This window comes from Rhinopithecus bieti, unplaced genomic scaffold (assembly GCF_001698545.2).
Source record: "Rhinopithecus bieti isolate Rb0 unplaced genomic scaffold, ASM169854v2 scaffold_36417, whole genome shotgun sequence".
In the NCBI taxonomy this organism is placed as follows: domain Eukaryota; kingdom Metazoa; phylum Chordata; class Mammalia; order Primates; family Cercopithecidae; genus Rhinopithecus; species Rhinopithecus bieti.
In genome coordinates, this window is record NW_016815677.1 from 371,173 (window position 1) to 393,888 (window position 22,716).

The 22,716-nt window shown below is 46.8% G+C and overlaps 2 protein-coding genes across 5 annotated transcripts in view; one reads left to right on the forward strand and one right to left on the reverse strand.

Moving 5' to 3' along the window:
- The window catches only part of ZBTB5 (zinc finger and BTB domain containing 5), a 40,987-nt gene extending 29,926 nt beyond the window's left edge, over positions 1-11,061 (reverse strand). For 2 of the 4 annotated variants that reach the window (XR_001881741.1, XM_017853551.1), the window contains exon 1: positions 10,821-11,061. The gene's annotated coding sequence lies outside the window, so the exon portion shown is untranslated. Of the gene's footprint in view, positions 1-830; positions 995-6,796; positions 6,872-10,820 lie in introns of those variants that run through there. The other 2 variants (XM_017853553.1, XM_017853554.1) reach the window with 2 other exon arrangements.
- Positions 10,443-22,716, forward strand: part of POLR1E (RNA polymerase I subunit E) — a 29,883-nt gene continuing 17,609 nt past the window's right edge. Inside the window, 8 exon segments of the mRNA XM_017853533.1 lie at positions 10,443-10,774; positions 11,118-11,252; positions 11,405-11,576; positions 11,976-12,049; positions 20,520-20,613; positions 20,910-20,961; positions 21,577-21,743; positions 21,745-21,933. Of these exon segments, the coding sequence (XP_017709022.1) occupies positions 10,443-10,774; positions 11,118-11,252; positions 11,405-11,576; positions 11,976-12,049; positions 20,520-20,613; positions 20,910-20,961; positions 21,577-21,743; positions 21,745-21,933 (1,215 nt within the window).

A 22,716-nucleotide genomic window follows, 5' to 3' on the forward strand; every position in this document is an offset into this window, starting at 1 on the left:
AAAAAAAAAAAAAAAAAAAAAAGGAGTTGCAATTTCCCCAATTACTCTTGAAGATAACACCACTACTGTGAACCTAAGATTGACCTTTTAAGATGTCTTTTCAGATTTTTGCATTTCTAACAACAGAATAGCCCCACCTGGACCTGCCAACCAGTTCTGTGGCCCCCACCCAGGAACTGACTCAGGAACTGACTCAGCATAAGAGAATAGCTTTGACTCCCTATTGAGAGGTGAAGCCAGCTGGGCTTCCAGGTCGGGTAGGGACTTAGAGAACTCTTCTGTCTAGCTAGAGGATTGTAAACGCACCAATCAGCACTCTGTGTCTAGCTAAAGGATTGTAAACACACCAATCAGCACTCCGTGTCTAGCTAAAGGACTGTAAATGCACCAATCAGCACTCTGTAAAATGGACCAATCAGCAGGACGTGGGTGGGGCCAAATAAGGGAACAAAAGCTAGCCACCTGAGTCAGCAGCAGCAACCTGCTCGGGTCCCCTTCCACACTGTGGAAGCTTTGGTCTTTCACTCTTCACAATAAATCTTGCTGCCACTCACTCTTTGGGTCCGCACTACCTTTATGAGCTGTAACACTCACCACGAGGGTCTGCAGCTTCATTCCTGAAGTCAGCAAGACCATGAACCCACCAGGAGGGACAAACAACTCTGGATGTGCCACCTTTAAGAGCTGTAACACTCACGGTGAAGGTCTCCAGCTTCACTCCTGAAGTCAGCGAGACCACCAACCCATCAGAAGGAAGAAACTCCAGACACATTTGAACATTTGAAGGAACAAACTCCGGACACACCATCTTTAAGAACTGTAACACTCACCGCAAAGGTCCATGGCTTCATTCTTGAAGTCAGCAAGACCAAGAACCCACCGAAAGGAATAAATTCTGGACACACTATGAGTTCATCCCCAAGCCAACCAATCAGCACTCCTGACTCACTAGCCCCCTACCCACCAAATTACCTTTAAAAACTCTGATCCCCTGCTGGGTGCGATGCCTCATGCCTGTAATCCTAGCACTTTGGGAGGCTGAGGTGGATGGATCACAAGGTCAGGAGTTTGAGACCAGCCTGGCCAAGATGGTGAAACTCTGTTTCTACCAAAAATACAAAAATTAGCCAGCTGCCTGTAATCCCAGCCACTTGGGAGGCTGAGGCAGGAGAACCACTTGAACCCGGGAGGCAGAGGTTGCAGTGAGCCGAGATCGCACCACTATACTCTAGTCCGGGTGACAGAGCAAGAACCCGTCTCAAAAAAAAAAAAAAAAAAAAAAGTCTAAAAAAAAAAAAACCTCAAACAAAAAACTCTGATCCCTGAGTTTTGGGGGAGGCTAATTTGACAAATAATAAAACACCAGTCCTCCCACACAGCCAGCTTTATGTGAATTACTCTTTCTCTACTGCAGTTCCCATCTTGATAAATCGGCTCTGTCTAGGCAGTGGGCAAGGTGAACCTACTGGGTGGTTACACTATCCTGGATGGGATCTTGGAATAGAAAAAGAACATTAAAACTAACAAAATCTGAATAAAGAATAAACCTTAGTTAATAAAGTTATTATGTAATAATGTTATAATAATAATGGTTCATTAATTATAACATACCATACTAATGTTAAGACGTTAATGGTGAAACAAGGTGTAGGTATATGGAAATTCTACTATCTTTGCAATTTTCTGTAAATCTAAAACTATTAGAAAAAATAAAGCTTACTTAAAGAAAAGTCACTCTCTTCACTACTTTTTTAGAACTGCTTTTTTGTAAAAATGTTTTATGTTCACATATAGTTTATTATTTTAACAAACAAATGCAGTACTTAATTTTTTTCTCAACTTTAATTTCTAGTATGTTAAATACTGAAAACTATAACTTGCAAAAAAGCTCTTTGGAGTCATCAATAATTTTTAAATGTGTAATGGAATTCTAAGGGCGAAAGTCTGACTACCACTTAAGTAAGTTTTACGTTTATGAAGAAACTCATGTACGCAGAATCTCATTCTTCAAAAATACAGGATAGGCCCAGTGCAATGGCTTGTGCTTGTAATCCCAGCACTGTGGGAGGCCAAGGTGGGTGGATCACTTGAATTCAGGAGTTCCAGACCAGCCTAGGCAGGCAACATGGCAAAACCTCATCTCTACTAAAAAATACAAAAATTAGCTGAGTGTGGTGGTGTACACCTGTAATCCCAGCTACTCTAGGTAGCGGAGGCAGGAGAATCACTTGAACCCAGGAGGCAGAGGCTTATGACCTGAGATCACGCCACTGCACTCCACTTTGGGCAACAGAGTGAGACCCTATCTAAAAATAATAATAATGATAATAATAATATATACATGTGTGTGTGTATATATATGTGTATATACACACACATATATATAAGAGAAATAAAACTTTAGTGCAAAGGCAGCCTTCAACTTACACATACGTTGAGTTACTCAAATTTGTGGAATAAAGTGCCCAGCCTTTCCCTAGCAATAACGTAGCCTCCTGGGATCACTCCCAGAGTATCCTTTTATTTATTTATTTTTTTATTTTTTTATTTTTTTTTTTGAGACAGAGTCTCGCTCTGTCGCCCAGGCTGGAGTGCAGTGGCGCGATCTCGGCTCACTGCAAGCTCCGCCTCCCGGGCTCACGCCATTCTCCTGCCTCAGCCTCCCGAGTAGCTGGGACTACAGGCGCCCGCCACCTCGCCCGGCTAATTTTTTGTAATTTTAGTAGAGATGGGGTTTCACTGTGTTAGCCAGGATGGTCTCGACCTTGTGATCCTCCCGCCTCGGCCTCCCAAAGTGCTGGGATTACAGGCTTGAGCCACTGCACCCGGCCAGAGTATCCTTTTAACCTGTTACTGTGGGGGCAAACTGCCAAAGCACCAGTGCCTGGTTAATTAACACTGCACCATCACTTACTACTATGTTTCTATTAGCTGGGTGATGCAGGGGGAAGATGAGAGGGTTGAATATCTACTAAAAGTCAGGTTCTATAGGTACTTTGCACATATTATCTCTTATGTATGACTCCCAAGCAGTGACTGGCTACTCATTTCTAGGACCAACATTACCCAACTAGTTCAATAACTGAAGAAGAAGCTGTATGAACCCAGGTCCAGGTACGAAATCTCACTTTGCTGTAATGAGAACAACCCCCAATAAGACATGGGCTCAGTGACTGATGAGAGGACACTCAGGGGAGGGAACAAATGTAGCTGAGGCCGGGCACGGTGGCTCACGCCTGTAATGCCAGCACTTTGGGAGGCCAAGGTGGGAGGACTGAGGCCAGGAGTTCGAGAATGCCCTGTCCAATATAGCAAGTTCCCATCTCCATTAAAATTAAAAATAAAAAAATAAAAAGAGGCCGGACGCGGTGGCTCAAGCCTGTAATCCCAGCACTTTGGGAGGCCGAGACGGGTGGATCACGAGGTCAGGAGATCGAGACCATCCTGGCTAACATGGTGAAACCCCGTCTCTATTAAAATACAAAAAACTAGCCGGGCGAGGTGGCGGGCGCCTGTAGTCCCAGCTACTTCGGAGGCTGAGGCAGGAGAATGGCGTAAACCCAGGAGGCGGAGCTTGCAGTGAGCTGAGATCCGGCCACTGCACTCCAGCCCGGGCGACAGAGCAAGACTCCGTCTCAAAAAAATAAATAAATAAATAAATAAATAAATAAAAAGAATGTAGTTGTGAGCATGAACAAGGGCTAGGAATAAGGACTAGGGAACTGGAGGGAGTAAAGGGATGGAGCTAAAAGGCAGGGTCAGGGTCAAGGGCTGGAGGTGTGGGTGAAAAGATGTGTATAAAATGACAGTGAAGGGAATGAAAATGAGAGCAAGTGCTCTGAAGAGGTGGCAGGAAGAGTTTTTCTTCTCCCCTTCTTTGACTCAAATCCTCTCATTGCTAATGCCACATGCTAACATCACAGACCACAGACCACAATGTCAAGAGACCTCAGTCTGGAAGATTAGGAGGAGGCAGGACGAGCTTTATCTTCTCCCACTGTAACTGCCCAATGGGTTCATCTTGCCCCCTGCCTAGACAGAGGCGATTTATCAAGACAGGAGAACTGCAATAGAGAAAAGAGTAATTCACGCAAAGCTGGCTGTGCAAGAGACCAGAGTTTTATTTATTACTCAAATCAGTCTCCCTGAGCATTTGGGGATCAGCGTTTTTTAAGGACAACTTGGTGGGTTGGGGGGAAGTCAGTGAGCTGGGAGTGCTGACTGGTCAGGTCAGAGATGAAATCAAAAGGAGTCTTCTTCTGCTGAGTCAGTTCCTGGGTGGGGGCCACAAGATTAGATGAGCCAGTTTATCGATCTGGGTGGTGCCAGTTGATTCATCAAATGCGGGGGTCTGCAAGATATCTCAAGTATTGATCTTAGGAGCAGTTTAGGGAGGGTCAGAATCTGGTAGCCTCCAGCTGCGTGACTCCTAAACCATTAATTTCTTTTCTTTTTTTTTTATTTTGAGATGGAGTTTCACTCTTGTTGCCCAGGCTGGAGTGCAATGGCATGATCTTGGCTCACTGCAACCTCCGCCTCCCGGGTTCAAGCGATTCTCCTGCCTCAGCCTCCTGAGTAGCAGGGACTATAGGCATACACCACCAAGACTGGCTAATTTTTTGTATTTTTAGTAGAGACAGGGTTTCACCATGTTGGTCAGGCTGGTCTCGAACTCCTGACCTCAGGTGATCCACCCATCTTGGCCTCCCAAAGTGTTGGGATTACAGGCATGAGCCATAATTTCTAATCTTGTGGCTACTGTTAGTCCTACAAAGGCAGTCTAGTCCCCAGGCAAGGAGGAGGTTTGTTTTGGGAAAGGACTGTTATTGTCTTTGTTTTCAAAAACTATAAACTATAACCTAAGTTCCTCCCAAAGTTAGTTCAGCCTATGCCCAGGAATGAACAAGGACAGTTTGGAGTTAGAACCAAGATGGAGTTGGTTAGGTTAGATCTCTTTCACTGTCTCAGTGCTTTGAAGCAAGCTGCAGTGAGAGGGTGGGAAGGTGCCACACTTCTTTGTTACACGTCTGCTCCCACTTTACCTTCTGCCATGAGTAAAAGTTTCCTGAGGCCTCCCCAAAAGCCAAGCAGGTACTGGCACCATGCTTGTACAGCCTGTAGAACTGTGAGCCATTAAGCCTCTTTTCTTTATAAGCTACCCAGTATTTCTTTATAGCAACACAAGAACAGACCAATGAAGTGACCCACTAGCAGAGTGCTGCCTTAGAGACTGACATGCCACAGGAAGTCACTTACATGATAGAGTCTGAAAGCACTACATTGAAACTTCAAAATAATTTATGGCAAATTTAACTGCCTCATCCTGCTAGAATTTTTTTTTTTTTTAAGACGGAGTCTTGCTGTCACCAGGCTGGAGTGCAGTGGCATGATCTCGGTTCACTGCAACCTCTGACTCCCGGGTTCAAGTGATTCTCCTGCCTCAGCCTCCCGAGTAGCTGGGACTACAGACGCACACACCCATGCCCGGATTTTTCTTCTTTTCTTTTCTTTTTTTTTTTTTTTTTTTTTATTTTAGTAGAGACAGGGTTTCACCACGTTGGTCAGGCTGGTCTTGAACTCCTGACTTTGTGATCTGCCTGCCTCAGCCACCCAAAGTGCGTTAGCCAGTTAACACTTTAAATATCACAGAAGTTTCACAAACGCATCTAAAAGTCCATAAAAACCAACCATTAGTGGCTTCTTTTAGCTGCCTGTACTGGATGCGCCATTGCACTCCATAACTGCATTGCATAACTGCAATGGCCTGGAGCGCCATTGCACTCCAGCTTAGGCAACAAAAGCGAACACTCCCCCTGCAAAAAATTAGGCCAGATGCAGGGGCTCACACCTGTAATCCCAGTACTTTGGGAGGCTGAGGCGGGAGGCTCACTTGAGGCCAGGTATTTGAGACCTGCTTGGTCAACATAGTGAAACCTCTTCTCTACAAAATTATTTTTTAATTAGCTGGGTGCAGGGCATGGTGGCTCAATTCTATAATCTCAACATGCTGGGAGGCCAAGGTGGGAGAAATGTTTGAGTCCAAAAGTCTAAGACCAGCCTGGGAAACATAGGGAGACCCCCCACCTCTACAAAAACTACAAAAATTAGCTGGGCGTGGTGGTGCATGCTTGTAGTTCCAGCTACTTGGGAGGCTGGGTGTGAGAGGGTTGCTTGAGTCCAAGAGACTGGGGCTGCAGTGAGTTATGACCATCCCACTGCACTCCAGCCTGGGTGACAGAGCAAGACCCTATCTCAAAAGCAAAACAGAACAAAGTAGAAAGAAAAAAAAAACTAAACTTTTATCAAGATGAAAACTATGACAAAGCATTGGAGACACTATTATTATGGTGTCTTTCCAACAGAGAAGATGAAAATGGACTTAATCCATTTCTTACACCTAGTTTACTTTCAAAGCAGTATATGCCTTCACTTCTCAATCATGTATCAAATCAATAATGCTCAGCAAGTGACCTATACTTGACCTGCAGAATTGCTTTTGATCATCTATTCAAAATAAGTACAATGTAAGTAACTTAAACGTGTTTAGATTTTTGTAGCATTTCTGGGCTCCTCCCACAACCGAATGGCCAAACACTGGATTTTCTTTTCCCGGTCTTCCTTCCTCAAATTCTCTTTGCAAAAAAGACTAAAACATAAGGACTATAAAGGTGAAAGCCTTGCACTTTTAGAGGAAGATGGTTGAGTGGATTTTAAATTATAATTGACTAATTAAGATGTACTGAAAAATCATACCATGTCAACAATATCATGCATAGAAAAAAAGGGAGCAACTCACCTTAAGCATTTTAAACTTAAAAAATTGGCAGTCAGCCAGGTGCAGCGACTCTCATGCCTGTAATCACACACTTTGGGAGGCCGAGGCAGGTGGATCACTTGAGGTCAGGAGTTCAAGACCAGCCTGGCCAACATGGCGAAACCCTGTCTCTATCAAAAAATACAAAAATTAGTGGGGCATGGTGCCACGAGCTATAGTCCCAGCTACTCGGGGGGGCTGAGACACAAGAATCATTTGAACCCAGGAGGCGGAGGTTGCATGGAGGTGAGATCAGATAGCACCACTGCACTCAAGCCTGGGTGACAGAGTGAGACCCTGTCTCAAAAAAAAAAGTAAATTAGGAATAAAGGCATTTGTAAACCTGTAATCATACAAAGTAACAGATTACCAAGTATAATTTCCAAAGAGTAGACCTATCACTTAATCATCCTTTAAAATCTGTAAAATGAACATTTTATTTGTTAATTTCCATTTATATAAGGAAAAATATCACTCTCGATAGGCTTCTTTTCAGCGACAAACATTTTCCAGAGCAGGAAAGCAAATTAGGAAAATAGGAAAATTCACTGGTTACAATTATAATTAATTAGTTGGGTACAAAAGACTCTTTATGGGGGGCAGGGAGCCAGGATTTTACTATGTTGCCTGGGCTGGTTTGAACTCAAGTGATCCTCCTGCCTCAGGCTCTCAAGTAGTTGGGACTACAGGTGTGCGCCACCTGGGCTAAAAGTCTATTAATTTTACCAAATTTTATTAAATCTAAGATGTCTGTGATTATACAACGCATTATTTCATGTAACACTAGGAAAAAAACTGCCAATTGAGCTATGGCATAATGCTTAGTTATAGTATCCTGTCTTCAAGGAAGAAGGAAAACCGACTACATTAGTAGCCAATGACTACTAATGATAGAGGCAGGAGACAGACAAATGCCTAGGCAGATAGGGGCACATCCCCAGTGAAATCCTACCTCCAAGCCAAAGACAGTTTAAAGCCTGAAAGCCAAGCTACAAGTCAAATCCATGGACCAGATTGAGAACCTGTCTTCCCGTTTGATGTGCTCTCTTCTGATTGATCCCCAACTTTCACCTATTTTACATACACCTACCCCTTTCCTAATTGGTTTTCTACACTGTTGTGCCCACCTTTGAGTGGTGTCTTTGCTTTAACGTTTTTTTTTTTTTTTTTTTTGAGAGACAGTCTCACTCTGTCTGCAAGACTGGAGTGCAGTGGCAGGCTCTCAGTTCAATGCAACCTCTGCCTCCCAGGCTCAGTTGATTCTTTTGCCTCAGCCTCCCGAGTAGCTGGGATTACAGGCGCACTTCACCATGCCGGGCTAATTTTTGTATTTTTAGTAGAGACAGGGTTTCACCATGTTGGCCAGATTGGTCTCAAACTCCTGACCTCAGGCAATCTGCCCACCTCAGCCTCCCCAACTGCACCAATTACAGGCGTGAGCCACCACACCCGGCCTTCCCTTTAACCTTTTTGCATACTCAGAAACCAATCAGCACACACTCCCCATTCTGAGTCCCTAAGAAGCCCCAGAACCAGCCACACTGGGAAAGAAGCCACCCGACTGCGGGGGTGGGGGACCACCCCTGAATGTCCTCTTCTCTGAGGCACTCAGTAAAATTCTTCTCTGCCCTCCTCACCCTTCGAATTGTCAGAGTAACCTCATTCTTCTTGAACAAGGGACAAGGGTTTGGGAACCACTAAATGCAGGTACAAGCTGTAACACAAGTGGTCCGAGTGCGCGGAGGGTGGTGGGTGGCGCCATCACCCCTGTTGGCAAAGTGGTTAAGAAAAATCCAACATCACCAATAAAATACTCTTGGAGAGTAAGAATATCTATTATAATAAGTAGTCCAACATAGTTCCTAATCTGTTTGGGATGTCAAGATAAATCAAAGCTTTTAGGAAATATATGTATAACTAATAAAATGAAAGGCACCTCCAAAACTGGATCTTGAAATTAAAAGCCACTATTCAGTGGTGAAAATGATGAAAACATATGTAAAGAGCAATAGTTCACTCAGAAACAGCTAGTCTTTTAGGAGATGAGAAGTTCACTTCACACTTAGACAAAAGGCATAGTGTAGTGCTACATTCCATCCCACCTGCTACGCTAACAAAACTGGCTCTACTAGACAACATCCATATTTGAGAAATATTACACACAGTAAAAGAAAAATCACATGCTTAAAACTGACAGGGGGAAAGTATTTAAAATTAATTCACATTAAAAAAAAGTTGAAAGCTAACATAGAATCAATACCTTGGGTTCTTTTTTGCATTTCTAAAACCAATGTGAGCCAGATTCAAAATTCTGTCAGCACTACACCAGGTTTTGTCAAATTCACTGAACACAAGATTTTTTTAAGTCTCCAATTTGATATAGTTCATGCTGAGTTCTTTAACTACTATTTGATATCCTAGTGATTTTTTATTACTTCCACTTTGGGGACAGTCTTGTGAGTCTCTTTTGAGAGCATTCACTCTTAAGCTTGTAAGATGCCTTTCCTCCAAATCTTACCATTTTCAGAATTTTGCTACAGACATATCAATTAACAAAAATCCAGCATTTTCAGCTAACTACAAGTTTTGACACAACTTTTAGGGAAAAGCTGCAAATCTCTAGTAAACAGCTTGACTTCAGGACTCTTCAAAAAAAAAGAGTCTGCTTATTCAGCAAAACCCAAGGGCCCAGAACAGGTCCCCACCCAGGCAGTCTTACCTGTAAGGTCACCAAGCTGGCTGTGGTGGCCAGGTCAATCTTCCCAAATTTGATGGATTTCCAGAAGGGTTAAAAGGAACAGTGAACGGTTTCCTTTGGCTTTGGGGCTTTTCTCTAAAATTCTTCTCTTCTCCCCATCTGGTCTTTTCCCTCTGAACTATTAGCTTACTGCCAACCACCGTCACCACAGATATCACAAGAGTTTAGGCAAATGAAAAGCAAGTTCTACTCAGCCTTTTACATCTAAGGCACAACAGCCCATACTAGGACAACAAATTACCAATAATGACTAAGGCACAGCATTCTCTTCAACTTCTAAAGAAAAGCCCGTAACGTCTTCTACTTAATACAAGTGAAAAATAAGAGAACATGCTTTGGAATATTTTGCTTCAATTTTGAAGGTGAAGAGTTTCTTCTATTAATTCAAGTTAACTAGAGTCAGAGACTACTACTTAGGAATCAAGACTTTACTGTGCTTTCACCTAAATTTTTTCCTCCAAATTATTCAGGATTTGTCTTCTGTTCAGAAAATTAGTTTCCATAGTGCCCTTCACTATGCCAGAATGCTGACTGACTTAATAAAAAATGGCCATTTTTAAAGGAAAAAACTAACCTTCAACTCCCCTTAATTCACTGTCTTTTATTATTTACATACAAATCTGTCCTCCAAACAGGAGAACATGGGACGGCAGTGTCTAACCACCGCATCCCCCACAGCTCCTCGCACGAAGCCTGGGAGTAGTGGGCATTCAATAAATGCCTCTTAAACACTTCAGTCCTCTCTTAACAAGTTGGGGCATTCCAAAACACTGGCTCCACCCCTCCAGGGTCGGCCGCCGGCTCCCGATGGCAGTTTGCCTATAGCCTTGCTCTGGTGAAATCAAACCTCGTCGCTCAAGAAGACCCAGGATGGGGGCAAGGGAGCCGTCCGACCCCACCCCGCAAGGCAGCAAATCCTCTCTTCATTCCACCAGGCCGTTGGGCCTGAGGCCTTTCCCACCCCATTCGGGAACCTACGTAGCCAGCCAGAGATCCGCAGGGGTACCAGCTCCCGCCCCAGCCCGCAGACAGCCTGGCGTCGGGACACCGGGGACGCCTGCGCAGAAGAACCTGCCTGGCCCCTTCGCTCCGACGGTAACAATGCCCCCTCAGGAAGACAGTCAGGGTAGGCTGGGGGCACCAGTACACGTCTGCGCGCTCCCCGACGCCTTGGCGCGCCCCTGGCGCTCAACCTTCCCCACGTGAGCGCGCCCGCCATCACGACACTCGCTGACGGGGTCTCCTCACCTGAGCCGGGCTCCGCCCCCCTCCTCCTCGCTGAAGGAGGCGGTGACCCCTCTCCGATCGGACTCGGCAGTGTCAGAGGAGGTGGGAACGTCCAGACCTGCGTCTCCGTTATGGGACTTCCTCCCCCTTCCGCCCGCCCCCCTCCCACCCCGCCTCTAGTCCCCTAGCTCCTTCAGCCAGTTCGCAGCGGCACTCTGAGAACACCGCGGCGGCGCCCGAGGATAAACGGAAGTGATGTAATGCAAGAGCGCCTACTCTGCCCTTTTCCTCCTCCCCCGTTGGGTTACAACCAATCAGCAACGGGGAGGGCGGGGCCGGGGTAGGAGTGCAGCCAGCCGGCGCGCGGAACCCGGAGGAATTTCCTTGGCCCCCAGAAAAACTGACCAATCCACGGTCCCTGGAGTCTGGTTGTGTTTACTACCGACTGATTCCGTGAGCTCTCTGACCAATCACCCTTTGCCTTACAACACGTACAACGGTTAACAAATGCCTTTTAGGGCGGGATTTATCACTAAACCGCTCCAGGTTTGGGCTATAGAAATGCAGCTGTTCGCTGCAACCAATCAAAACCCTCTGTGGTTTAGGCAAGCGGGCTTTCCGCCTAATTCCGCCAATCACAACAACGACTGCGTGAAGCCTGAGGGCGCCCGAGAGGCGGGCCCTCAGGGCAGGCCTTACCGCCATTGGCTGGTCCTGAAGGATTTTTCCACCCACGTGGTGCCCGGCCCTTTAGTGACCCAGGGCTCTTCTCCCGGGGTGAATTCCCTTCGCTGAACACACACAAGTACGGGGTTGGAGATTTGAGTTCCCACTTCATAGCTGTTGGGAAAGATAAGTTTCCAAGAAGCTCTTTAGGTTGAAGTCCAGGGTAAAAACGGCGAATAAAAAAGGTCGGACCCCGCCCCTCGTCCAGCCGGGTGGCTGCGCGTCTGGAAAAGGTGGCGCCACAGGAGCCTGGCGCCTGGCCCCGCACTCGGCCGCAGGTCATATAAACCTGTCGTCTCTGTGCCCAGATTCGTAATCACCCGCACCCCCAAAAAACAAAATAGGAAGCGCTAAGCTCTCCCATTCATGTCCCAAACGTGGAAGGGTCGCGTACTTGTATGAGACGCGGTCTGAAAAGTGCGAGAGCCGGGGCGACGCTCGGGTTTCCAGGTGCACACTCGGAGAGAGAACCCGAGCCCTGAGCATCGGGCACAGGGGCCAGGGAAGAAGCCCCCTTTCTTCGGGTGAGGACGGCAGAAAAAAGCTGCCTTCTGCGCAGCTTGTCTGGGAGCGTTGCTTGGCTTTGGAGACAAAGGCAGGCTCGCGAACACGGCTGGATTCTCCTAGGGGTGGGGGTTAAGGGTCTTGGAGGAGCTCCCATAAAAATGGAACTCCCGGCCGGGCGCGATGGCTCACACCTGTAATCGCAGCAATTGGGAAGGCTGAGGCGGGCAGATCGCCTGAGGTCAGGAGTTCGAGACCAGCCTGGCCAATATGGTGAAACCCCGTCTCTACTAAAATGCAAAATTAGATAGCGGGCGCCTGTAATCCCAGACAGCTACTCGGGAGGCTGAGGCAGGAGAATCGCTTGAACCCTGGAGGCGGAGGTTGCAGTGAACCGAGATCGCGCTGCTGCACTCCAGCCTAGGCCACAGAGTGAGATTTCGTCGCGGGGGGGGGGAGCGGGGAAAGGAACTCTCTGCTTTACAGAATTGAACACACCGGGTACCCCTACAGCTGATTCCATCCCTTCAGTTACCAGTCGGAAGTGTTGCTTTCAAAAAGCAACCTATTTGCATGGATTTCTTTAAGGCCTCGGTGAAGTCTGATGTTTAATTATTTTCCTTAAGATTCGCTGACACTCTATAGCCATCACACATATTTTACTGCCAGATTGATTGGTAAAATAAAGAAAATATGGAATGATGACAGTAAGCCAGGCAATAGGAGAGATTCCTTTGTGTATGATGTGGCTCTCGAAGGTAAATGCCATGACCTAGATTCCTCAGATTTACAGGCTGACAAAACTTTTTAAAATTGTATATTCAGAACTTAGGAGTGTGTGGAAGTGGACACCTGCTATATTGTGGTCGGAATATCACTGATGCCCTGTTTGACTATCACTTCGTAGTATCTATCAAAATTTAAAATATGCGTTTGTTCCCTTCTAGCTGGCAATTCCTTTCTAGAAATATATGCTACCGAAATACAAAGATGTGGAATAATAAACCCAAGGCTCTTTACCACAGCTTTGTTAGTACAAGGGGCAGGGGTGGGGGGAGCGGGGAGTGGAGAACAAACCTAAATGTGCAAACTAAAGATTACAAAAATTTGATAAGTATCATGGCTCCTTCATGACTAAGGCTCCACAGATGCAAAACGAAAGTAATAAAATCCTGCGGCCAGGCACGGTGGCTCAAACCTATAATCCTAACACTTTGGGAGGCCGAGGAGGGTGGATCACGAGGTCAGGAGTTCGAGGCCAGCCTGTCCAACATGGCGAAACCCCATCTCTACTAATAAAATACAAAAATTAGTTGGGCATGGTGGCAGGCGCCTGTATTCCCAGCTACTCGTGAGGCTGAGGCAGGAGAATCACTTGAACCAGAGAGAAAGAGGTTGCAGTGAGCTGAGATCTCGCCATTGCACTCCAGCCTGGACGGCAGAGCAAGACTCCATCTCAGAAAAATAAATACATACATACATACACACTTACATACATACATACATACAGGTACCTGCATGCGGAGGTACACGTAAAAGTTTGTGAATGTATGGCTGGCTGAGTGTGAAAAGATACTATCAAATGTTCATAATGTCATTCAGGGAAGGAGTGGGGGTGGTGATGAGATGTTTTAAGAGGGCCTCCTTAGGCTGGGCGTGGTGGCTGACGCCTGTAATTCCAGCATTTTGGGAGGTCAAGGCCGGTGGATTGCCTGAGGTTAGGAGTTTGAGACCAGCCTGGCCAATATGGCGAAACCTCGTCTCTACTAAAAATACAAAAAATTAGCTGAGCTTGGTGGCGCATGCTTGTAATCCCAGCCTCTCAGGAGGCTGAGGCAGGAGAATTGCTTGAACCCGGGAGGCGGAGGTTGCAGTGTGCCGAGATTGAGCCACTTCACTCCAGCCTGGGCGAGAGAGAGAGACTCCATTTAAAAAAAAAAAGAGGGCCTCCTTAATTTTAGTTTTACAGACTGCTGTATCAATTTAGTTCCTACAACAGGTGTTGTTACTTTAGTAGTATTTAGGAAAACCTGGAATTTCAGGTTGCTTAGATTTTCAAATCAGTGACAAAATTATTCCTAAAGTAATCTATATATTTCTCCAAAAAGGTATCAATAAGATACTTCCTGAAATTAGACAAATAAGTTCTAAGATTCATAAGGGGAGATAATATTGAAAGAATAAGCAAGACAGTCATGAAAAAAGTAAGTTGGATATCTACCTGTGAGGCAGGAGAACAGGATCTGGAGGCGGTGACCTTCAGATCCACTGCTGCTGACTGGTTATCAGAGGCTACTTCCTTTTCACCCCTACCTTTTTCTGCGTGGCAATTGCTCCGTGGCAGTTGTAAGCCCTCTGTTTTCTGCCTGGCAGTTGAAATATGAAAATACCGGCCGGGTGCAGTGGCTCGCACCTGTAATCCCAGCACTTTGGGAGACCAAGGCAGTGGGATCCCTTTGAGGTCAGGAATTCGAGACCAGCTTGGCCAACGTGGTGAAACCCTGTCTCTACCAAAAGGAGAAAAATTAGCCGGGCGAGGTGGCGAGCACCTGCAATCCCAGCTACTCAGGAGACTGAGGCAGGAGAATGGCGTTCACCCCGGAGGCAAAGCTTGCAGTTAGCCGAGATCGCGCCACTGCACTCCAGCCTGGGCAACGGTGCGAGACTGCGTCTCAAAAAAAAAAATAAATAAAGAACAAAAATTTTAAAAAAAAAGAGCCAGGTGTGGTGGCACACACCTGTGATCCCAGCTACTCGGGAGGCTGAGGCAGGAGAATTGCTTGAACCCAGGAGGTGGAGTCTGTGGTGAGCCGAAATCATGCCATTGCACTCCAGCCTAAGCAACAAGAGGGAAACTCTGTCTCAATAAATAAATAAATAAATGTTTGCTTTCACTGCCTTGCTTTGTGTGCTTTGTCCAATTCTTCAAAATGCCAGAAAACATGGACAACTACCCTCAAGTGGTAACACCTGACTTTTTACAACAACTTTAATATCAATTTAATCAAATATGGCATTTTTTAAACTAACCCATAATAGCAAAAGAAGAAAACCTGGAACGAGGCCGGGCGCGGTGGCTCAAGCCTGTAATCCCAGCACTTTGGGAGGCCGAGACGGGTGGATCGCGAGGTCAGGAGATCAAAACCATCCTGGCTAACACAGCGAAACCCCGTCTCTACTAAAAAATACAAAAAACTAGCCGGGCGAGTTGGCGGGCGCCTGTAGTCCCAGCTACTCGGGAGGCTGAGGCAGGAGAATGGCATAAACCCGGGAGGCGGAGCTTGCAGTGAGCTGAGATCCGGCCACTGCACTCTAGCCTGGGCGACAGAGCAAGACTCCGTCTCAAAAAAAGAAAAGAAAAGAAAACCTGGAACGATTTTTTTTTTTTTTTTAAGATAGGAGTCTTGCTCTGTCGCCCAGGGCTGGAGTGCAGTGGCACTGATCTCAGCTCATTGCAACCTCCACCCCCAGGTTCAAGAATTTTCCTGCCTCAGTCTGCCAAGAGCTGGAACTCAGGGCTCAAAGCCACCATGTCCGATAATTTTTGTTATTTTTGGTAGAGATGGTTTCGCTATGTTGACCAAGGCTCGTCATGAACCTCCTGACCTCAGGTGATCTTGCCCACCTTGCCTCCCAAAGGCGCTGGGATTACAGATGGAGCACTGCACCTGGCCGAACAATGTATTTTATAATCTTGAGTAAAGTAGACCTTTTTTTTTTTTTTTTTTTTTTTTTTTTGAGACGAGTCTCGCTCTGTCTTCCCAGTGGAGTGCAGTGGCCGGACTCAGCTCACTGCAAAGCTCCGCCTCTCGGGTTTACGCCATTCTCCTGCCTTCAGCCTCTCAAGTAGCTGGGGGACTACAGGCGCCCGCCAACTCGAGCCCAGCTAGTTTTTTGTATTTTTTAGGTAGAGACGGGTTTCGCCGTGTTAGCGATAGGTTAGGTCTCGATCTCCTGACCTCGCGATCCACCCGTCTCGGCCTCCCAAAGTGCTGGGATTACAGGCTTGAGCCACCGCGCCTGGCCAAGTAGACCTTTTTAAACAAAATACAAAGCCTGAGAGGTAGAGAGTAAGTCTGATAAATGAAGCTAAACAATAATTTACATTTTTCAATTGTGCAAAATTCCATAATTGTCAAAATTTTGGAAATGTCAAAATTCCATAATTAAAAGACAAAGAACAGAGAAAACTATTTGCAACACATAACATAGACTTTAAAAAAAATTTTTTAGAGACAGTCTCACTCTGTCACCCAAGCTGGAGTACAGTGGCATGATAGACTCACTACAGCCTCAACCTTCTGGGCTCAAGCAATCCTCCTGCCTCAGCCTCCCTAGTAGCAAGTTTTTATTTTTTGTAGAGACCAGGTCTCACTGTGTTGCCCAGGATGGTCTCAAATTCCTGGCCTCAAGCAATCCTCCTTCCTCAGCCTCCCAAAATGCTAGGATTATAGGCATGAGCCAATGTGCCTGGCCATAACATAGATTTAAAAGGCTAGGTTCCTTAATATATAAAGAGTTCCTGTATCTCAGTAAGACTAACAACCAACTGTAAAAGTAAGCAAAGGATACAAATAGATAATTCATAGAACAGGACACAAAAATGGCTCACGCCTGCAATCCCAGCACTTTAGGAGGCTGAGGCTGGCGGATCATGAGGTCAGGAGTTTGAGACCAGCCTGATCCACATGTTGAAACCCTGTCTCGACTAAAAATAGAAAAATTAGCTGGGCATGGTGGCACACGCCTGTAATTCCAGCTGCTCAGGAGGCTGAGGCAGGAGAATTGCTTGAAGCCAGGAGGCAGAGGTTGCAGTGAACTGAGATCGCGCTGCTACACTCCAGCCTAGGTGACCAGAGTACAGGGTGAGTCACTGTATGGAATTTGACTCGCCTTTTCAGGTCTTTGTTAGTGTTATTCTGAAACACCAGCAGATGGAGATATTACCCCAGGAAAGGAAAGGAGGACTTTGCTTTTCTCCCTCTCCTTTCCCCCTCTGGAAAATCGTTTTCCTTCTCTCAAAAATGATGCTAAAAGAAAACTCCAGGTATCTCTGAATTATTTCCAAACTAAATTTCAAAAAAAAAATTATGTGTTAAATTCTGCCTGTGATTATCCACGATTTGAATATAAAAGAGGCCACTTGGCCAGGCGCAGTGGCTCACACCTGTAATCCCAGCACTTTGGGAGGCTGAGGCGGGTGGATCACTTGAGGTCAGGAGTTTGAGACCAGCCTGGCCAACATGGTAAAACCCTGTCTCTACCAAAACTATAAAAATTAACCAGGCGTGGTGGTGGGTGCCTGTAATCCTGGCTACTCAGGAGGCTGAGGCAGGAGAATTGCTTGAATCTGGGAGACGGAGGTTGCAGTGAGCCCAGATCACGCCACTGCACTCCAGCCTGGGTGACAAGAATGAGACCCTATCTCAAAAAATAATAATAATAATAAATAAATAAATAAAATAAAAAAATAAAAGAGGCCACTATAGGTTTTTGCATTTTGGTTGATGCCTAAGAAGGGCTCCCTCCATCCTGCCCCATCCCAGTTATAGAGGCACATATGTATATGTACATGGTGTGATAGGTGTGTCTTTTGAATAACTGTTAAATAATTAAACAACACAGGGGTATAATATGATCCCCTTCCCAGCTACCCGACCATCAACACTTTGCTTCCGTGGATAGAATCTCTGTCATTTGGAATTCTGACCTGTGGTAATTCTAGGAGTTTTTGCTTCCCTGGGTGTATTGTACTCTTCAGCTTTTCTCCTCGCTACAAAACAGTCAATCCAGGGGACTTTCACAGAATTTATCTGACTGGCAAAGATGTGCCTTAAAAGGAAATCAGTCTGGTACAACAGTGCTTCCTAAACTTCAAGTGCGCGTGAATCACCTGCGGATCCTCATTCAGAAGATTTGATAGGGTTGGAGATCCTACATTTCTAACAAGTTCCCAGGTGATGTCAAGGCTGCTGTTTCCATGGACCACACTTTGAGTAACAAGGCCATACAATGTGTTCCTATATCACGAGGGACCAAGATACTTCTCTTAAGAACTATACTTGGCTCATCATAGCCACTGTTATCTTGGTCACCTTTAACTTTGATTTAACTGTTCACATTTTAATTCAACCAAAAAACATTTATAGAGTCTGTTATGTGTAAATCCTATGCTAGTTGATTTCAACCAACATTACCAAACATGTTTGAGTTCCAGTCCCTGTGCTAGGCTTCCAAGATTAGTGATAATTCAGGCCCATTCTTTGCCGTGTCATTCATTAATTCATTCCATATTTATTGAGGGTCTACTATGTTCAGGAGTTGGAGATAAAGCAGTGATCAAAACAAACATAAATTTGTTTATTAACCCCCAAAGTGTTTATTGTTAACCCCAAATAAGTTTAGTGAGAAAATGATCAATGGGGGAGACAATCACACAATTAAGCTCTTCATCCTTCTTTCTTCTTTCTTCTTCTTCCCTTTTCCTTCCCTGAACAATTCAATCCAAAATCATGAGGTGGGGCAAGGTAGCCTTCCAAGGGTAGCCTTCCAAGGGAGGAAGGGCTATGAGAGCTAAATGCAACACATGATTCTTGACAGGACATTTTTGCTATAAAAACATGATTGGGGCCGGGCGCAGTGGCTCAAGCCTGTAATCCAATCCCAGCACTCTTGGGGAGCGCCCGAGACAGGAGGATCACGAGGTCAGAGATCGACGGACCATCCTGGCTAACACGGTGAAAACCCATCTCTACAAAAAAATACAAACAAATAGCCGGGCGACGCGTGGCAGGGCACTGTAGTCCCAGCTATTGGGACGGCTGATGCAGCAGAGAATGCGTAAAACCGGGACGGCGGAGCTTGCAGTGAGCTGAGATCTGGCCACTGCACTTCACGCCTGGCAACAGTGCCAGATCCGGCTCAAAAAAAAAAAAAAAAAAAAAAAAAACATGATTGGGCCAGCTTGCAACTGGCTCACACTTGTAATCCTCAAACTTTGGGAGCCAAGGTGGGAGGGATCACTTGAGCCAGGATGTGAGACCAGCCCTGGCAACATAAGTGAGACCTAGTCTCTACAAAAAATTTTTTTAAATTAAGAAAAAGAAAAAAGCTAGGTGTGGTGGCATACACCTGTTCCCAGCTACTCGCGGAAGAGGCTGGTGGTGAGAGGCATCACTGGCCTGAAGTCAAGGCTGCCATGAGCCCTGGTTGCAACAGTGCACTCCAGCCTGGGTGACAGAACTGAGACCCTATCTTCAAAAACAACAAAAAACAAAAGTTGGGACAATGGCGCTGATAAACTTAAATGGGATGTGAGGATTACATGGTAGTAAGTGTACCAGTGTTAATTTTCCTGATTCTTTCTGTTTATTTTATTTTATTTTTTTGTCGGCCCAGGCCTACAGTCAGTGTCACATCACAGCCCTCACTGCAAGCCTCTGCCTCCCGAGGCCTCAATGCAATCCTCCCACCTCAGCCTTCTGAGTCGCTGGGTACGACAGGTGTGTGCCACCCACGCTGACTATGATTTTTTTTGTAGAGCAGGGTCTTGTTATGTTGCCCAAGCCTGGTCTCAAATTCGAGAATCAAGGGATAGAACGCTGCCTCTGCCTCTGCGCCTGGGCAATTGTGGGTCTGGCTGTGTTGTTATTTAGGGAATTCCTTGTCTGTAGGAAATACTTAGTCTTCAGGGCGTGAAAAGGGTATCAGGTTGACGCTTACTCTAATGGCTTCAGGGCAAAAAAATTCTTGCAGTGTTTTCTTTAAGTTTGAGTGGGGCCGTAATTAGAAAAGAGTGACAAGCTGCCTCAGGCAAAGGGTTGCAGCTTTAGGATTATTTCTAGATTCTTTTTTTTTTTTTTTTTTTTGAGACGGGCAGTCCGCTCTGTCGCGGGGCTGCGAGTGCAGTGGGGCGGATCTCAGCTCACTGCAGCTCGCCTCCCGGGTTTCGCCATTCTCCTGCCTCAGCCTCCGAGTAGCTGGGACTACAGGCACCCACCACCTCGGCCCCCGGCTAGTTTTTATTTGTATGTTTTTTAGTATAGACGGTGTTTCACATGTTAGCCAGGATGGTCTCGATCTCTCTGACCTCGCTGATCCGCCCGTCTCGGCTCCTCCCAAAGTGGCTGGGATTACAGGTTTAGAGCCACCTCGCTCCGGCCTGATTCCTAGGATTCTGGGTGTTGGAGGCGGGGTGTGAGGGTATGTGCGAAGAAAAGAGTCTTGAAAAGAAGGTGATTTGGAAGCAGGGGGTCAACCTGGTTCTTGCCCTTCAACAGTACGCATCTTTGGCAAAGGGGGCCTCGGCAGGGTCCATGCTTAAGTCCTGCCTTTTGCCTTTTTTCTGTCTGAAACTCCCCGTGCAGAAGAAGGGTTGAATCCGCGTGAAAGGGACATGTCCGTCAGCTCGGCTCCCTCTTCTATTGCCAGTCCAGAATCTCCTGCCCACAAGGCTCTGGGGTTGGTTGGGCTTCTTGTTCCTCACCTCAGGTTGATTGGGCCAATTGTGTGCCGCCACGTCATTGCAGGGAGCTTGTTGGACTGGTGGACCAAAGCCTTGTACCTAGAACGGATGTCCACGTGGGTGGGTGGAGCCCCCTAGAGACGGCGCGGCTTTTTCGCAGCTGGCCACATAATAGTTGGGGCTCAAGGTTCCTGTCAGAGGAAATTCAAATTTGAACTTGCTCTTTCAGGTCTTGGGAAGATGTGTTTGCACGGTAGGGAGAGAACGACACTCTCTCTGATTTGTGTGCTGATGTCCGGAGAAGGCTACAGCAAGTGTTAGGCTGATGGCCGTAGGAACGCTCAGGCCTGGACCTTACAAAACTTAGAGTGCGGCGGATGCGCTGAGCTAATCACGTTGTTGCTTGCCTCGGCCAGTTCGGCGAGTGTGGGTACTCTGGTGTGGTGGTGACATTCGCTCTCCGCTGCGGTTGGTGTCACGTTGGCACTGCGCTACTGTGGCTGGTGTCCGCAGTGTGCCACGCTTTCTGGCTCCCCTGCTGCGGCCTAGGCTCGCCGTGTGTTTAATTAATATCCGTTTTGTGCTTCTGCTGTATGCTTGCCTTTTTGTTTGGTATTTATGCTTGCGTACCTTGACAGTCGAGGTTATGGCGGTCGGTTTTTTTTTTTTTTTTGTTTTTTTTTTTTTTTTTTCAAGGGGCGGCGGAGGGTGTGCCCGGAGTGCGAGCTGGCAGTTTGTGGGGCGCCCGACGCGGAGCAGAAGAGCTGTACTGAGGTAAAGACTGCCGAGCTGCGAGCAGTGCTTCTCTTAACCCTCTCCCCCTTCCGTCTCGGCTATCTCAGTTGTCCCTCGCACTCCGTTAGGCTTCTTCCCAGCGGGTCAGACGCCTCTAGCTCACCACCCCTGCGGCTCGGTTGGGCTGCCCTGTCCGTCTTTCGTCACTACAGCCCAGGCCGGATTGGGAATTCCCACTCACGCGCCCAGGCTGTGTCCAGGACCTGCCTGTTCCCGTCACCCACGAGCGTCTCCCACCTCCCCCGTTTCCCTCTCTTCACTGGGCAGGGGTTCATTCTGTCACTTTAGTGTGGACCAGGCCTCTGCTGTCAGCCCCTTCCGCGAGACATTCCCCCCCTGCAAGCTCCTCCCCAGGGTTCTCCCACCTCCCTAACCCCTCTTCTCAGCTGGCCCCGGATCTCCTCCAGTTCCCTTTGGGTCAGGACCCGAGCTTCCTTGCCATCCCCATTCTGACACTCACTCCCTCCCAGTGACAGTCTAGTCCCACCGTACATTGTGTGGCCTTCTGCTCTCACCTCATTCTTGGGCTGCACTCTTACAGTCCAGTTCTCCAACGGGAAGCTACAGAGTCCAGGCAACATGCGCTTTACCTTGTATGAGAACAAAGATTCCACCAACCCCAGGAAGAGGAATCAACGGATCCTGGTAAGTGAAGCAGTTGCCAGCTGTCTCCACTCTGCAGGGCTCAGAAGGCGCCTGGGAGTGGGTGGTGTGGGGAGAAACAGGAGAGTAGTAGCAAATGGACCTTTGAAGAACTCTGATGCCCAGCAACTTAGCATGTGGGGACAGGCTCCATCTTTCATTCATTTGTTCTTTCAACAAGCATTTATGGAACCTCCTCTGTATCCCTGTGCTGCAAACTTCTAGGAAAACAGCCAAATCAGGCCTAGCCCCACTCGGAGTTCATACTCTAGAGCAGGGTTTCTCAACCTCAGGACTATTGAATTTTGGGGCCAATTATTCTTTGCTGTGGGGGCAGCATCCCTAGTCTCTACTCACTAGATGCCAGTAGCACCAGAGTGGATTTCCCTGGATTGAGAACCTCTGCTCTAGAAAGATGAGAACTGGCTGTGAGGGTCACTTTTACACAAAGCTCTGAGGCCAGGTGCGGAAGAGTACAGGGCAGAGTGAGCTCAGTGGGAGGAGAGGTCTCTGCCAGAATGCCTTCCTTGGGGAGGTCATGTTGGAGCTGAGTCTTGAAGGCTGGAACGAGGGTTTGGCAGTCAAGGTTTGGTGTTCTAAGTGAAAAGGATAGCGAGGACAAATGCAGAGAAGCAGGAAAGCTTGCTTATGATTGGGGAGTCAATCAGCCATGGTCCTGAGAGTATACAAAGAACAGTCATGGGAGAGATGGGCAAAGAAGATGAAAGGGCTTGGACTTTGGGTCAAAGAGAGATTGCTTACAGAATCACTTTGTTGCATACCTAT